General features: G+C 34.2%; 1 protein-coding gene across 5 annotated transcripts in view; it reads right to left on the bottom strand.

The window, feature by feature from the left end:
• NEK1 (NIMA-related kinase 1) overlaps window positions 1-14,527 on the bottom strand; it is a 204,946-nt gene that overhangs the window by 176,006 nt on the left and 14,413 nt on the right. For all 5 annotated transcript variants that reach the window (XM_011959631.1, XM_011959633.1, XM_011959637.1 and 2 more), the window contains 6 exons: window positions 13,947-14,111; window positions 13,430-13,526; window positions 10,502-10,599; window positions 2,720-2,803; window positions 1,427-1,494; window positions 633-719 (listed from right to left, as the gene is read on the bottom strand). In XM_011959631.1, the coding sequence (XP_011815021.1) occupies window positions 633-719; window positions 1,427-1,494; window positions 2,720-2,803; window positions 10,502-10,599; window positions 13,430-13,526; window positions 13,947-14,063 (551 nt within the window). In that variant the 5' untranslated portion in view covers window positions 14,064-14,111. The remainder of the gene's footprint in view (window positions 1-632; window positions 720-1,426; window positions 1,495-2,719; window positions 2,804-10,501; window positions 10,600-13,429; window positions 13,527-13,946; window positions 14,112-14,527) is intronic.

Below are 14,527 nucleotides of genomic sequence, written 5' to 3'. Positions count from 1 at the left end.
TTATCTTGGTTGGGATTTTCCAATTAGAGACAGAAAATAAAGGGTAGCTGGAATTTAATGGTAGAATTGCTCTTTCAACCCACATATTATATAGTCCGCTAGCCAGACTACAGTGCTGTGATTAGAAATATGGGCTTGGGAGCCAGACACCTAGTTTGGATGCTGATTCCACCACTTATTTGACTCAAGGATTTCAAAGACGTTACTTTGCCTCTCTCTGCATTTGGTTTCCTTATAAGAAGAGGAGGAATGATTAATACCTACATCTCCCAAACTTATTGTGAAGACTAAGAGAATACATAGAACTCAAAACACTACCTGGCTTAGAGTGTATTCAAGAAATATTAGCAATAATTCAATAAGAAGTGACTATCACGAAGAAAAAGACCAAAGAAAGCACTCTACTTTCAGTTATAACATAAATAATAAGGTGATTCTTTCTGTGGTTCTTCCAGCAAGATAATCAAATAGCTTTTTTACAATTCCCCTCACCATACATTAACATTTTGTATATACATATATGTTTACATGTATGTATTACTGATTTTGGAATAGTATTCTAAAGGTTAATAAACATGACAACAAAAAGATAGAAAGGAAATACATCATACAATGAGTATCATTTTAAATACCTTTTATTATTGTAAGGTTTGTTTTCACAGATTTCAGGTGACAAGTAGTATGGGGTCCCTATGCAAGTTCGAGCCAGCTCTACAGTACTAGAAGAAAAATAAAATTATTGGAGAAGTTTAAGATACAGTCATGTGCCACATTCATGTTGCTTTTGGTCTACAACAGATCACCTATATGATGCTGGTGCCATAAGATTATAATGAAGCTCAGAAATTCCTATAACCTAGTGACACGGTGACTGACATACATTGTAGAACAATTACTTTATTTTTTAATAAATTTAGTATAGCCTTAGTGTACAGTGTTTATAAACTCTACAGTAGCATACACAAATGTGCTATGTCTTCACATTCACTCACCACTCACTCACTCACAGAAAGCAACTTCCAGTACTGCAAACTCCATTCATGGTAAGTGTCCCATAAAGGAATATCATTTTTTAACTTTTATATTTTATCTTTTCTATGTTTAAATATACACCATTGTGTTACAATTTCTTACAGTATTCACTACAGACCATGCTGTACAGGTTTGTAGCCTAGAAACAATAGGCTACACCATACAGCCTGCCTGTGTAGCACACTCTATCATCTAGGTTTGTGTAAGTACACTCTACAATATTCACACACTGACAAAATCACCTAATGATGCCTTTCTCAGAACATGCCCCAATAAAGCAACATCCCAGTAAACAACATACTTAAAGATACTATAAATTATCACATGTACATCATCATGGATCGAAGGTTTGCTGAAAACATTATATCAAAACAAAGTTTAAAATTCATGTTACCTATTAAGAACTCTAGCAATTCCAAAATCTCCAAGTTGTACTGTTCCATCTTTAGTTAAAAATATGTTCTGTAAAAGACAGGAAAAAAATTCCTAGAAATATTGTTACAGTCCAGTTCTGAGTCAACATTTTTCCTAAAATTTAAAATCCAGTTTAAAAAATTGTGCTAGAGAAACTGGATATTCACATACAAAAGAATAAATGAAGTCCTCTACCTCAAATCATACACAAAAATTAATTCAAAATGGAGTCTAGATCTAAATATCAAAACTAAAATATAAAACTCCTAGAGAAAAACATAGGAATAAATCTTCAGGCTGTTGGGCTAGGGAATGGTTTCTTAGATATGACATCAAAAGTACAAGCAAAAAAAGTAAAAGGATAAATTGGACTATCAAAATTAAAAACTTTTGTGCATCAAAGGACACCATCAAGAAAACAGACAATCCATAAAATGGGAGAAAATTTTTACAAATCATGTATTTGAGAAAAAATTTTATCAAGAAAAGGACTTGTATAACTCAACAATGACAACAAAAAGGCAGTCTGATTTAGAAACAGGTAAAAGGGGCCAGGCACAGTGGCTCACACTTGTAATCCTAGCACTTTGGGAGGTTGAGGCAGGCAGATCACTTGAGGTCAGGAGTTCAAGATCAGCCTGGCCAACATGGTGAAACCCCATCTCTACTAAAACTACAAAAAATTGCCAGGCATGGTGGCAGGTGCCTGAAATCCCAGCTACTTGTGGGGCTGAGGCAGGAAAATCACTTGGATAGGAGGTGGAGGTTGTGGTGAGCCTGAAAAAATACTGCTGTATTCCAGCCTGGGCAAAAGAGCAAGACTCCGTCTCAAAAATGATAGATGGATAGATACGTAGATAGATAGATAGATACATACACACATACATACATAGGCAGGCAAAAGGCACATACTTCATAATATCCATTTATATAAACTGTCCAGAATAGGCCAATCCACACAGACAGAAAGTAGATTAGGGGTTACCAGAGTCTAGGTGGAGGAGAATGGGAACTCACTGCTAACGGGTATGAGGTTCTTTTTGGAGTTATAAAAAATGTTCTGTAAGTTTTAGAGACTGGGAAGGAAAGCAATTTTTAGAATATGGGAAGCAAGCAGGAGATCTAATACAGATGCAGATGAATAGGATAAGAGTGAAGAGACAAGACAGATAATTTGATGCATACTAAATCAGGTTCAAAAATTTTTGGCCCAAGACAATGAAGGTTCCATGTCTTTATCCATTTAGAAGTTATCAGTGTCAGAATAACATACCTGAGATTTAATGTCTCGATGAAGAATTTTTCTATCATGTACATGTTTCAGGGCCAAACATATCTGTACAAACCAGTCCAAAATCTAGGAAGAAAAATCAGATCTGTCATTTCTTTTAAAACTTACAATTCACAGTAGCCTCTCCCTGACCATTAAAAGAATTCAAGAATATTTAGGGATGAGAGGAACTAAATCCTTAAAAAAATATTTTAGGTTACAATTTATTTTAACTCTGCAGGCACTGACATTAAATAGATATTCAGGTCAACACAAGCTCTCCACATACGAAATCCAAAATATAAGAGATGCTACTGAGTCATCTCTTATAAATCAAAACAAATGTGGAAAGTAACTTTATAAGTGAAAATGGAAATAATTTATATTTTATAATGTTAAGACAAACAGGTGATTCTTCTTTGTTTTTAATACATCTTCTTTTGATAACACCCCTCCCTCCCCTTTCTTTAGGGACAGGGTCTTGCTCTATCACCCAGGCTGGAGTGCAGTCGTGTTATCATAGCTCACTCCAGCCTCAAACTCCTGGGTTTAAATTATCCTCCAGCCTCAGCCTCCAAGTGGCTAGGACTACAGGTGCATGCCACTACAGGCAGCTAGTTTTTCATTTTTGTTTTTTTTATAGAGACAGGGTCCTGCTATGTTGCCCAGGTTAGTGGTCTTGAACTCCTGGCCTCAGGAGTTCCTGAGGATTCAAGTGTTCCTCCTGCCTTGACCTCCCAAAGTACTGCGATTACAGGTATAAGCCACTGAATCTGACCTCTATGATGCTTTTTAAAAATATAAATAAAAATCACAAAAGGAAAAAAATCAAGCCAGAAATTTGGAAGACATCTCTGACTTTTTTCTCTTCCCACATTTATCATATATAAACACTCTTTTCTGGAGATAGCCACTTGGAAATAAAAAGGCTTAATTTCTATCTCATTGTTAACATCAAAATAATTCCAAGTACATGGCATTTTTAAACTAAAAAAAAAAAAACATAAAATAACAAAAGGAAACATAAGTTAATTATCTGTAATAACTGACTAAAGCAGGACTTTCAAAACATGACATAAAATGCTTAAGTCATAAGACAAAGACTGATAAAGTTGACTACATACAATTTAAAACAACTGTAGAGCAAAATACACACAATCAAGTTTAATAATAATTTGAAAAAATACCTGCAACATAAATGATAGATTGCTAGTTCTCTAAGATGCAAAAGTTATTCAAATCACTGAGAAAAGTACTGGCAGGCAAAATAAGAAGTGGATAAAAGACTGGAGAGGCAAATGACAGGTGGAAAAAATGGTCAAAAACCACATATACAAGGTACTAAACTCCCTGCCAAATTTAAAAAAAAATTAAGATACCATATTATCTTGCTTAAAATGAAATAATACATACTATTGGTCAGAATGTTGGGAAATAAGCTTTTTCTCACAGGTGTTTGTGAAAAGGTTAATTATAATCATTTGTCAAAATATGTGAAAATTTTAAATTCACATACCATTTGAAACAGCAATTTCAATTTCAAATTTATCCTACAAATATTATCAGAAATATAAAACGACATATATAAGATATTTACTATAGCACTGTTAGCCAGAACTCAAAAATATAAACAATCTGAATATTCAAGGGGCCTGATTAAGTATATTGTATTATCACTATACTAGAAATTCTATGCAGTCACTGACAAGAACGAAGCACTTCTGTGTATACTGTTTACATACTATTAAGTGAGAAAAGGAAGTTCCAAAACAGTATGCATAGTATAACTCTATTTAAAAAAATATGTTTATATTCCATACCTGAACTCTATTTAATTGTGTGTGTGCACTGAGGAAGGAAAGAAGGAATAAAGGAAGGAAGCATCAAAGGATAACTACCAATCAGTTAACAGTGTTTACCTCAGGGAAGTGGATTTGCAGAAGAGGGAATGAAAGGTAACATGTTTACTTTTTACTTTACCTGTTCAGCATTTTTCTTTTTTTAAAAAACTATTTTCTCTCTTTTTTTTTTTTAAAAAAAAAAACTCTTAGTTCCGTTCTACAGATATTTAATGAGGATTACACAGATTGTTAAGGTACTTTCTATACTCATGTAAGGCATTTTAAGTATAGAGATCAAAAACAGTTCTCTAAGGAGTCTGTACAGTGGTAAGGAATATACCCACAAATACCTATAATAATTGCATAAGTTTTTTTAACAGAGATAGATACAATAAGACAGCAATTAATTCATCAAGGGAGAGATAAGGAAAAAGAAAGTGAAAATTATGTTGAGTATTACTGATAAAATGGAGTTTACCAGTAGAAATGGAACACACCTTAGAAATTACTCGTCTCATTTCACAGATAGTGTTCTTCTATTACCATATTTCCCGTACTTGTACTTCTTAATTTGACAAAAAATTTATTCAGTACCAAAAATGTACCAGATATGTGCAGGAACTAGCAAAAAAAAGTTAATGAAAGAGCTCAGAGACCAGGGGTCAGCAAATGTATTCTGTAAATGGCCAGAGAGTAAATATTTTAGGCTTTGCAGGCCAGATGGTTTCTGTCTCAACTCAACTCTTCCACTATAGCACAAAAGCAACCACAGATTATATGTAAACAATTAAGTTTAGCTATGTTCTAATAAAACTTTATTTACAAACAGAGATGGGGGCCAAATTTGGTTCACAGGTCATTGTTTATCGATCCATATCAAAGACTATAGAGGGAGATGGGTAAGTAAACCAGTAATTAAAGGGAGGTAATGCGCTGAGTTGAAGAAGCATAGAGAAGGAGAGCCAATGCAGCCTGGAGGTGATAAAACAAAGCTGGACAGAGGAGGTGATTCCTGAGCTCAGTTTTTGATGGAATATATAAGCAAAGCAGAGAAGGAAGGCACAGTTTGTAAAATATAAGTATTACATTTTCATTCCCTTTGTCTACCCTAGCTCAGACTCTTGCTACATTAGGGTTTGACTACATGGGGTAGGACTTGGAGGAGAGGGAAGCCCTTTAAAATTGTAACCCTGCTTCTAATCTGTGCTTTTTATTTCACTGTACACATTAGTTCCATATTAATATTTACAAAATACTGTTTCGAAAATGGGATTCTCTTGTTCAGAAGACTTTTAAATTCAAATGTTATGTTGTACTATACCAAGCACCATACAGTAATTATAACTGTCTGAATTACAGTTGTATGTTATTTTGCATTAGTGCAGACTGCCTTATAGCACCAAGCACTACTACGATCCATCTTCTCTGCTCCAAAACTGAGATTTCTATGTGTAATAAAATGTATTAGAATTTTCCCAAAGTATGCTCAGTTTTGATGGGTTGATTCATTAATTTTTTAAAGGCATGAGAAGCTTTTATTGCCAAACATTGTATTAATGGAAAAACTTTAACTTGGCTTCTCTATTAGAATAGTAAACTGATCTTGGAGTTCCTAATCAGAAGAAAGAAACCTTACCATTTACTGTCTGTGTAATTTGCTCAAAGAGTAGATATTTCATGTCTACCAGAATAATTTTCTCTGCTTTATACGAATTTTAGCATTTGATTATGTTTTTTGAACAAAGGTTCCTCACTGTGAAGATCCTTATAATTTTATTTCCTTCATCTATATTTCACAATATTTTGTCACTTTGATTAAGTAACCAAAGAATGTTACCTGTTTGTTAGAAAAAAAAAATTTCAGATACTTCTCACTATAACTATTAGCTCAACACTGCTACAAGACATGCCTGGGAAGGCTTGCCAAATCTAAAAAGATGCTCAGCCTTTCCTAGGTTAAGCCTATATAGGTAAAATACTATTAATATTTCACAAAATGCATGCTTTATGAGAAGGCCCTGGAAATTTGTCAGTAACTTCGCTCTCCATTTTTATCCTCAAGAAAAACATTCATCAAGCCCTTATCAAATCCATGTACTCTACCCCAAAAGAGCATTTTATTCTATTATTGGTTACTATAATAAACTAACCACAGTCTTTCCGTCTCATTATCAGTAAGACTTTGCTGCTTGATGCTTGCCAGAAAGCTCCTGAAAAGGACTACACTAGGAATGCTGAACTACTGGCACTTCAGAAAATAGACTCTTGGGTACAAGTTTCTGACCTAACATTGCTTAAATGATCAAGGAACTTATCAATGAACTGAGTCAGAATTTCTTTAAGACTTTTTTAGTCCTTAAGCTGACAAACATCACGAACGCTAACTGCTTGACCCCAGATCAAGAATAAGAATTACTAGGAAAGAAAAATGAATTAAATAAAATTTAATTGTGATTATTTGTTTGGAATATGATTGGTATAATGTTCAAAATTTAATGAATAAATGAGGAAGCCCTTTTTTTCTTAAGCTATGTCTAATTCTCAATTTAGATTATGCTTTTATAAACTTAAAATGATATTTGATCTTAATATTCTACTCAGAAATCAGAAGCAAATAGTTTTATGTATTTTTACTTTTCAGGACAATATTGTAATTTTCATGGGTTCAATAAGAATCTATACTCCTTTTGGTCAGAATGTAACTGGACAAATCAACTGTGCAACCAAGGCCTACCTGGAGGACCTGATTTGAGATGATTTTCACATAATCAGTTATGACAAACCCACTACTAAGAAACATATGTGGAACCAGGCTGGGCACAGTGGCTCATGCTTGTAATCCCAACACTTTGGGAGGCCGAGGCAGGCAGATCACGAGGTCAGGATATAGAGCCCATCCTGGCTAACATGGTGAAACCCCGTCTCTACTAAAAAAAACAAAAAAATTAGCCAGGCGTGGTGGTGGGGGCCTGTAGTCCCAGCTACTCGGGAGGCTGAGGCAGGAAAATGGCATGAACCTGGGAGGCGAAGCTTGCAGTGAGCCGAGATTGCGCCACTGCACTCCAGCCTGGGCAACAGAGCAAGACTCGTCTCAAAAAAAAAAAGAAAGAAACATGTGTGGAACCAATACTTACATAGTGCTTCCAGGAAACTGTCCTGTTATCTGACTTACAGGATCCCTGAGTCATAAGTGGTAAAGTCACTTCCTAACAACCAGGGACCTTGAAATATTTAGAGACTCTCAAAAAGAAAAAAATTCACCCCAATTTATATGTACTACAGGTGAAATTTGGTAGAAAATGTATTGGGCTCAGTTTCCTGACGTTAGGATAGAAGAACAAACAGAGTTTTAAAAAATTCAATCCAAGATTCTTTATGAAAACTTATATACAGAAATCAATTCTGTAACCTTAGTAGTTGTTTGATAATATAATGCTCTAGGTTTTCAGAGTAAACGCGAGTTAATTAACATTCTTGCTGCACCTAAATTTTTCGACCAATTCTAATGAGGCCAGACTTTATTCTGATCAAGAATATATTCTGAAAATTATTTATGGTCACATGTGGGGAGACTATAAAAAAACTCATCCAAAACTTGCAAATAAGACAAAAAGACTGGTACATCTTTAAAATATCTACATAGAGACTGTCTAACGGAATGTACTTAGTTCATCTCATTATTTTCTATTAATGAAGTCACAGACTTAGGTTGCTTCTTAACCTGACTAGATTTTTGTCCAGTAAAGATGCAAACAAGGAAGTACCACTGAGAGAGTGGCTTGAGTAGTTGGAGAATCATGTTTCACAGATCTTCCTGTTCCCCACTTACATTCTAGAAATGGATAAAATCATCTCAAACTGATGCTAAGCTGCAGTCTAATAGGGCTCTAAGCTTTCCGGTTTCAAAGCCCAGAAAGTAGTTTAAATGACCTCTTCTTATTTTAAATAGGCTAAAATAAATAGTATCCTTATTTGTGCTAACAAAACTTGCTAGTCAGAGGGGGAGAAAAAATGCTATTAACTTAAAAGAATGGCTTGCCAAATGTTTGTCATTTATGATGAATAACTTCACTGATGGATGAACTAAACAGAACTCCATAATAATTTCCAGGAAGAAAAGATACACACATACACACACACACACACCCCACTATGTACTAAGAGTACTTATCAAAGAGTAGAATTAAATCTATAGAATATCAACGTGCTTTATAAGGGAATATCATTTAATAGCAAACATTTTAAAGTTCGATAGGGATAAATGAATGAAAATAAGGACAATGAAACATATCTGACAATGTTCTAATAAAAATAGCACTGTATATACTAACATACATTGTAAGATTTGACCTTCACCACATGTATAGTAGGTATCTCCCTATTAACAAATGAGAAAATAATCTCAGAATTTGTTAACAGAACAATTACCAACTTGATAAGTAGAGCAAGGACTCAAACCCAACCACGTCTGTGCCTGGCCAGAAATGGCACAGTGGCTCATGCCTATCATCCCAGCACTTTGAGAGGTGAAGGTAGGAAGATTGCTTGAAGCCAGGAGTTTGAGAACAGTCTGGGCAATACAGCAAGACCTCATCTCTACAAAATAAATAAATAAATAAATAAATAATAATAATAATAAAATAAATTTTAAAAAAATTAGACAGGCACAGTGCCACATTCCCGTAGCACCAGCTACTCGGGAGGGTGAGGTGGGAGAATTGCTTGTGCTCAGGAGTACAAGGCAGCAATGAGCTGTGATGGTGCCACTGCACTCCAGCTCAGGTGACAGAGTGAGAGCCTATCTTAAAAATAATAATATCCCATTACTGAATGTGTGTGTCTTAATGTATATATGTACATGTGTTAAGTATGGAAAAGAAAGTCTGGAAGAATACAGCAAACTAAAAGCAGTGGTAATCTCAGGAACGAAAGGGTGGAGAAAGAAGACTTTCCATTTCTGTATACTTCAATACTTTTAGAATTTAAGTGTGTGAAAAGAAAATGTTACAAACTTTATAGTGAGAGGCAGGTTCAAACACTATGTGATTTGGGGCAAGTCACTTAACTTCTCTTGGATTCCTTATAAATTGAAAAAACTTATCCAAATTAGAAGAGATAACAAATACAACACTGCTAGCACAATGCTCCCCCTACTCCCCTATGTAAAAGCAGGCAATTAAAATTAAGAACTGGTGATAATGAGAAATGTGATAGGAATGTAGAGAAGGAAAAGATCACAGATTAAAGTAGTTATAGAAAATTTAAAGAAGCTGGGACTTGAACTGAGCTAAAAAAAAGGTAGAGTATTAATAACAGGAAGTTTGGGGAAAAAGCTTACCAAAATAAATGAAATAATAAGAACAAATACACAGGGAGGAGAAGGAGATGTACAAACATGTGGCCCAGTGCCTGACACAAAGTATGTGCTTAATAAATATCTGTTAAAGTAAATGAAAAGAGGTACAGGTTAGGAAATACAAAAAAATAAGGCTGCTTAGGTAGAAAAGGGCCATATTTTAGAGATTCTGGAAATCAAAAGAGAGACTAGATTTAATGCAGTTGCCAATGCAAGGCTTCTAGAGCTGGAGTTACCTGGCAAAGCCATATTTTAGGAATATATGGTCCGCAGCGGTAAGCCAGACTGACAGGACATAGACTAATTAGTCAGTTATAATGAATAATTAAGGCATATACATAGACACGCGTCATATATAACATACATCACAGAGATAACAATACATCATCACAGACTAAATGAGATGGGCAACTGAATAAAGGTGGCAGCTAATTAGAGGGAAAGATGATTAAAATATTGATAAGATACCAAACTGCCCTAGTAGTTATGATTAGCATTTATAGTTAAAAACGAATACACACATAAATAAAACAAATTTTGAACTACTTCTCAATAGAGTAAGAGTTAATTTCCTACATGCAAACTTACCTGATCCTCTTGAAACAAAACGCCTTTCTGAGCATTTATTCGCTTAAACAGATCTCCTCCCTCACAGTAATCCATCACTATGTAGAGAGAACCATTTTCTACAAAATACAAACATTACAGTCCACTTTTAAAAACATATATCAAAAGCATGGCTAAATTAGAGGTACTTAAAGGCTTATTAAAAAGATCTGCTAAACAAAGAACAGGACCATACTCAAAAGAACTAGGGCACAAAGTCAAGGCATACTGGTCACAAAGATTATATAATGACTTGGGTTAACAGAAAACTCCATCATTAATGATTTCTATTAAAAATACACCATTTTATTGAATAGTGCTATTCACATTGACCTAAACATCTCTGAATATATAAAAAAAAATGCAGATATACTTGATTTCATTCAATAAATACAATTTCTTAAATGTCACATATAAAATCATGTTTTTCCACCAATATATCATATCAGAGATGGTTTATCTTTGTTTTCCAACTGGCCACTAATTATCTGCTTTGTTTTATCCACTTTAATCACTTACTTATTAAACAAATACAATAATAAATGTTGTGATAAACTCTAAGGATTCAACAGTGTATAGGACATAACAGGACACAGTTTCCACCCTCTTGGAGCTTTCTTTAATTTTATGCACTTTTTAAATCATTGTACATGATTTGTGAACAAACATGAAGATGGGCACTGCCCCATCCACCTTTATGTCTCAGTCCACAGAGAAAGGGACTTCTATGTTTCGTCCTATGGGTAGAAAGGACTAGAAGAACACTTTTTTTAATTTAGGCTTTTTTTTTTTTTTTTTTCCAGAAAAAGGGTCTCACTATTTTGCCCATGCTGACCTTGAACTCCTGGGCTCAAGTGAACCTCTCACCTCAGCCTCCCCAACAGCTGGGACTACAAGCCCATGCTACTGTGTCCAGCTTAGAAGAACACTTTAATCATCCTTTCCATCCCTTACTTCTCAAGTAAGAAAGAGTGGCCAATATCACTTTTAACATTTTCTGAATCACTACATAGCACTGAGACTATCACAACTCAAAGAACAGTTTTCCTAGTTCTCACTTCTTTTACTGTCTGTGCTATGGCCTTATTTCCAGTAGTAATTTTTTTTTTCTTTTGAGACAGAGTCCAGGCTAGAGTGCAATGGCACAATCATGGCTAACTGTAGCCTCAACCTCCCAGGCTCAAACAATCCTCCGACCTTAGCCTCTATAGTAGCTGGAACCACAGGCATGCACCACCACACCTGGCTAATTTTTTAAATTTTTGTTCAGATGGGGTCTCCCTATGTTTCCCAGGCTGGTCTCAAATTCCTGGGCTCAAGAGATCCTTCCACCTCAGCCTCCCAAAATTGTTGAAATTACAGTTGTGAGCCACTGCACCCACCCTCCAGAAGTGTTTATTTCTCATACTCTGTGGTGACATTTTTGTCACTTGTGGTGCACATATTTTCTTTTGATCTACTGTTTGTAATGTGCCACTGGGACAAGAATCTATATGATAAAGCTAATTAAGAATCTGAATGACTTTCTATGGTTGACCTGGAAAGATCATCCAAATACACATGTGAGAAATTACAATGTGAAAAAAACTCCTGAAAACTGTATAATTCACTATTTATAAAACATGTATATAGATGTTATAATGTATGTAGCATAAGAAAAAGCAAAAAATTACATATAGTATGCTATCATTTATGTTTGTTATGAGCATGTATTCTTCTAAAACTAAGAGAAATAATAAAGCCTTATTTTTAAAATATGCCACCCCTTTTGAATCATACAGATGTTTCTATGTGAAGCAGTCAATACAAATTCAAAATATCTGCTGGAATATTTGCTCAAAACCTTTTAACTTGAAACATTAAAATTTTGTTAACAACAATAAAAAAAAGAAACTAAAAGACAGATGCCAGGAGAAAGATAAGCGAAAATTCAAGGTCCTGAAAAGCAAGAGTTGGTTAATATTGTACTTTTTCACGTGAAATATAAATCTTCATTTCACTGCTAGCATAAAAAATACAGTACCTTATGACATAATGTATCATTGAATCACATTTTTATAAAAGTAGAACATACTTTTACAGTAGACACTGAGTTCATCTGGGAACATAGTAACTTTAGCTCTAATTCAGACTCTGAAACTGGTATGTAATATGTCCCCAAGTCATTTCAATTATCTTCTACTTTCAACCTAGATTATCTGTTTTTTAGTTTATAGAAATTTATAATAATGAGAATATTTGGGTAAGACTTCAATAAACCACTTTGACCTGCTTTTAGAGAAGCTTTGACTTATCTTTATAATAATGAGAATATTTGGGTAGGACTTCAATAAACCACTTTGACCTGCCTTTAGAGAAGCTTTGACTTATCTTAATACCTGCATTATTAAATATAATGCGTATAGTTCCAAAACAGTATTATAGCTATAATATTTTAAGAACTTGAGAAAACTTTCAATATACCTCACTATTACAATAGTGGTGGTGGCAGCACTTACAGGAAGTTCAGTTCTAAAATATGTAAATTACTGTTCTTGCTCTGTCCAAATTCTTGCACTTACTGCATTGCTTCTTTTAAAGAAATCACTAATAACAGCTAGTATTAAATTAAACAGGCATAGTTGGGAGGTTGAGGCACAAGAATCACTTGAACCTGGAGGCAGAGATTGGAGTAAGCCGAGATCATGCCCCTAAACTCCAGCCTGGGCCACTGAGTGAGACTCTGTCTCAATTAAAAAATAAAATAACATAAATTATGCAGGCACGATATCAGTATTGTCATTGAATCAAGCTGATATTCACATGCGTATGTTTTTAAGCGAAAATGATATCTTTTTCCTAAGAATGTATTCACAAAAAGATTTATTAACGTCTTAGGATTTTTTAACTCTCTCGCATAATTTATCTGACCTTCAAATGATTCTCTATACTGGACAATATTTGGATGCTTCATGTTTGCCAATACTGCAACTTCTCTTCTTGATTCTTCTCTTTCCTTACTGGACATCTTAAGTGGGAGGAAAAAAGAAAATAGTACATGAAACCATTAATAAACAACCTAGCAGTCCATCAATAGGCGAGTGGTTAAAACATAACAGTATTAATACAGTTCAATCAACAAAATACAGCAAGAAGTTAAAAAGAATGAGTTGAACCTGAAAGTAGAAACATTTTAAGATGTCCAAACTAGATTAGGTTACAGAACAGCAAGTACATTTTTCTAAACACATAAACATAAGCACATATCATAGAAATAATCTGAAAGAATATATATAGGCTATTCTGATATTAGTGGGAATAAAGGAATCTGTTGCTTTCGGTTATCAATTATCTTTTTTTTTTTTTTAAAAAAAAAAGAAAATCCCTAGCAATGAGCTCTAATGTAACCAAACTATCACTCATGAAACCAAACTAAAAATATACTTACTCTTGAGATGTTAATTTCCTTGATAACATACTGTCTGCCATCTTCTGTAGATTTAACAAGAATGGCTTTTCCAAATGAACCTTCTCCAATCTTCTGTAGTCTAACATATTTCTCCATGATTCTTTTTCTAAGGCATCTTTACAGATATGCTAGACATTTAAAAAACTAACAAAAAAGATAAAGCATTTATAACATGAGAGATAAAACATTATAACAATTTTAATGTTTAATTCAAAATCTAATTCTTTAGTGATTTGCTAACATTTAAAAAAAGGATATTTTAATATGTTTACTAAAAGTTACACTTTATATACTGTACTAGTATAACCTAATTACATCTAAAAAGAGAAAAGAAAAAACAAACGGTGATATTTCAACTTTATAAGAAGGCTTTGGAAAGCCAAATACTGCATATACTTAATGTATAGAGAGAAAGGCAAACTTACATGAATTAATTAGTAGTATTATTTTCTCCAAAAAGAATGAAAGCGATTATTTTACTTAAGATGGCCGAATAGGAACAGCTCCAGTCTCCAACTCCCAGCACGAGTGACACAGAAGACCGGTGATTTCTGCATTTT

This window comes from Colobus angolensis, unplaced genomic scaffold (genome assembly GCF_000951035.1).
Source record: "Colobus angolensis palliatus isolate OR3802 unplaced genomic scaffold, Cang.pa_1.0 Scaffold5, whole genome shotgun sequence".
In the NCBI taxonomy this organism is placed as follows: Eukaryota; Metazoa; Chordata; class Mammalia; order Primates; family Cercopithecidae; genus Colobus; species Colobus angolensis.
This window is presented reverse-complemented; position numbering and strand designations above follow the sequence as displayed.